At 53.6% G+C, this 1,609-nt stretch overlaps 1 protein-coding gene across 1 annotated transcript; it reads left to right on the forward strand.

The window, feature by feature from the left end:
• Positions 1-295: 295 nt before the first annotated feature.
• LOC119337472 (probable calcium-binding protein CML11) lies at positions 296-1,392 on the forward strand. Its single transcript, XM_037609627.1, has one exon. It carries the CDS (start codon positions 505-507, stop codon positions 1,078-1,080), a length of 576 nt encoding a protein of 191 aa, XP_037465524.1. The 5' UTR covers positions 296-504; the 3' UTR covers positions 1,081-1,392.
• The last annotated feature ends 217 nt before the right edge of the window (positions 1,393-1,609 follow it).

Here is a 1,609-nt window from a genome sequence, read left to right on the forward strand (position 1 = left end):
TTTTATATTGAATATATTAAATAGCTTGGATTAAACTTAAGCTGCTATTTTATATTGACTGCATTTTTTATAAATCGGATCAAACTTAATTCATGCCTTTTATACTTGATATTTATGCTTAAATGAAGGAATATATATATAGATATAAATGAATTTTTTTCCTTTGTCCGGATATGCAATAATTGGTATTTTTTAAATGCGGCAAGATAAATTCGAACCAACCATTTTGCGGCTTCTCTTTCTTCGCCGTGGTGTAATATATACCCGGTGCATTTCAACTATGCGGGGCACGTCGCCATGATCAATTGATCAGAGGAGCTCGAGTACAATCGTGTCCGTCTTCCCCGATCCGCCTCTCCGGCGCGCCAACTTCCTCGTAGCTGCCAGTCCCCCGCCTTCTCCGCGCGCACCACCCAAAATTCTCCCGACCCAACAACCTCCAACGCTCTCGACCGCCCCCTCTTCCTCTTCCTCCTCCCAGCCTCCCGATCGCTCCAGTGCGCCATGAGCGAGGCACCCGCGACGACCGCCGCCGCCGGAGACGACCCTGACGCCACCGCCACCGCCAATCAGCAGCAGCAGCAGCAGACGCAGGCGCAGCCCGAGACGCAGGACGACGCGGACCAGCTGTCGGAGCTGCGGCAGATCTTCCGGTCCTTCGACCGCAACAAGGACGGCAGCCTAACGCAGCTGGAGCTGGGCTCCCTCCTTCGCTCCCTCGGTCTCAAGCCCAGCACCGACGAGCTCGACGCCCTCATCCACCGCGCCGACACCAACTCCAACGGCCTCGTCGAGTTCTCCGAGTTCGTCGCCCTCGTCTCCCCCGAGCTCCTCGACGACCGCTCCCCCTACTCCGAGGACCAGCTCCGCAGGCTCTTCGAGATCTTCGACCGCGACGGCAACGGCTTCATCACCGCCGCCGAGCTCGCCCACTCCATGGCCAAGCTCGGCCACGCGCTCACCGCCAAGGAGCTCACCGGAATGATCGAGGAGGCCGACACCGACGGCGACGGCCGGATAAACTTCCGTGAGTTCTCCCGCGCCATCACGGCCGCCGCCTTCGACAACGTCTTCTCCTGACCGAGCCGTCGACCTGAGAGAGGCCCGCCCATCCATCGCCTTCAACCTCCGTGCGGATTCGATCCATGTCGCGCGTCATCATCGATCGCGCCCTGTTGGTGTCCGTGCTTCTCTCGATCGTTTGTGTTCTTGTCCGGGGACGGGGAGGTCAGTGATCAGATAATTTTTAGGCTGCAGGTGTTGGTGAGATGAGCTGTTGTGTGTTATGAATAACAAACAGATTAAACAAACCCAGAATGACAGTGGCAAGATTACTTTAGGGGTCAAGGAATGAATTGTCCATGCAAAATGCACATTGTGTTTGTTGATTAATTTGCTCCCGTCAATCGATCGTCCTAAATCTCGCAAGATGGTCATCTGATGCTCACATAAATCAAGTGTTCGACATTATTTAAGGATAAGGAGAATTTGTCCATGAATGGTTGGGTCCATTATTAGTGACTTGTTCTTTGTTCATGTTCTCCAAGGAGGCAAGGACGAAGAGACGGCCGTCCTGATGTGCAGAGCATCGGATCTCCGTTTTTTTTTT

Source organism: Triticum dicoccoides, chromosome 1B, assembly GCF_002162155.2.
Source record: "Triticum dicoccoides isolate Atlit2015 ecotype Zavitan chromosome 1B, WEW_v2.0, whole genome shotgun sequence".
Taxonomy (NCBI): domain Eukaryota; kingdom Viridiplantae; phylum Streptophyta; class Magnoliopsida; order Poales; family Poaceae; genus Triticum; species Triticum dicoccoides.

Coding starts and splice junctions, on each gene's coding strand:
- LOC119337472 (XM_037609627.1), top strand. CDS start 505: ATGAGCGAGGCACCCGCGACGACCGCCGCCGCCGGAGACGACCCTGAC.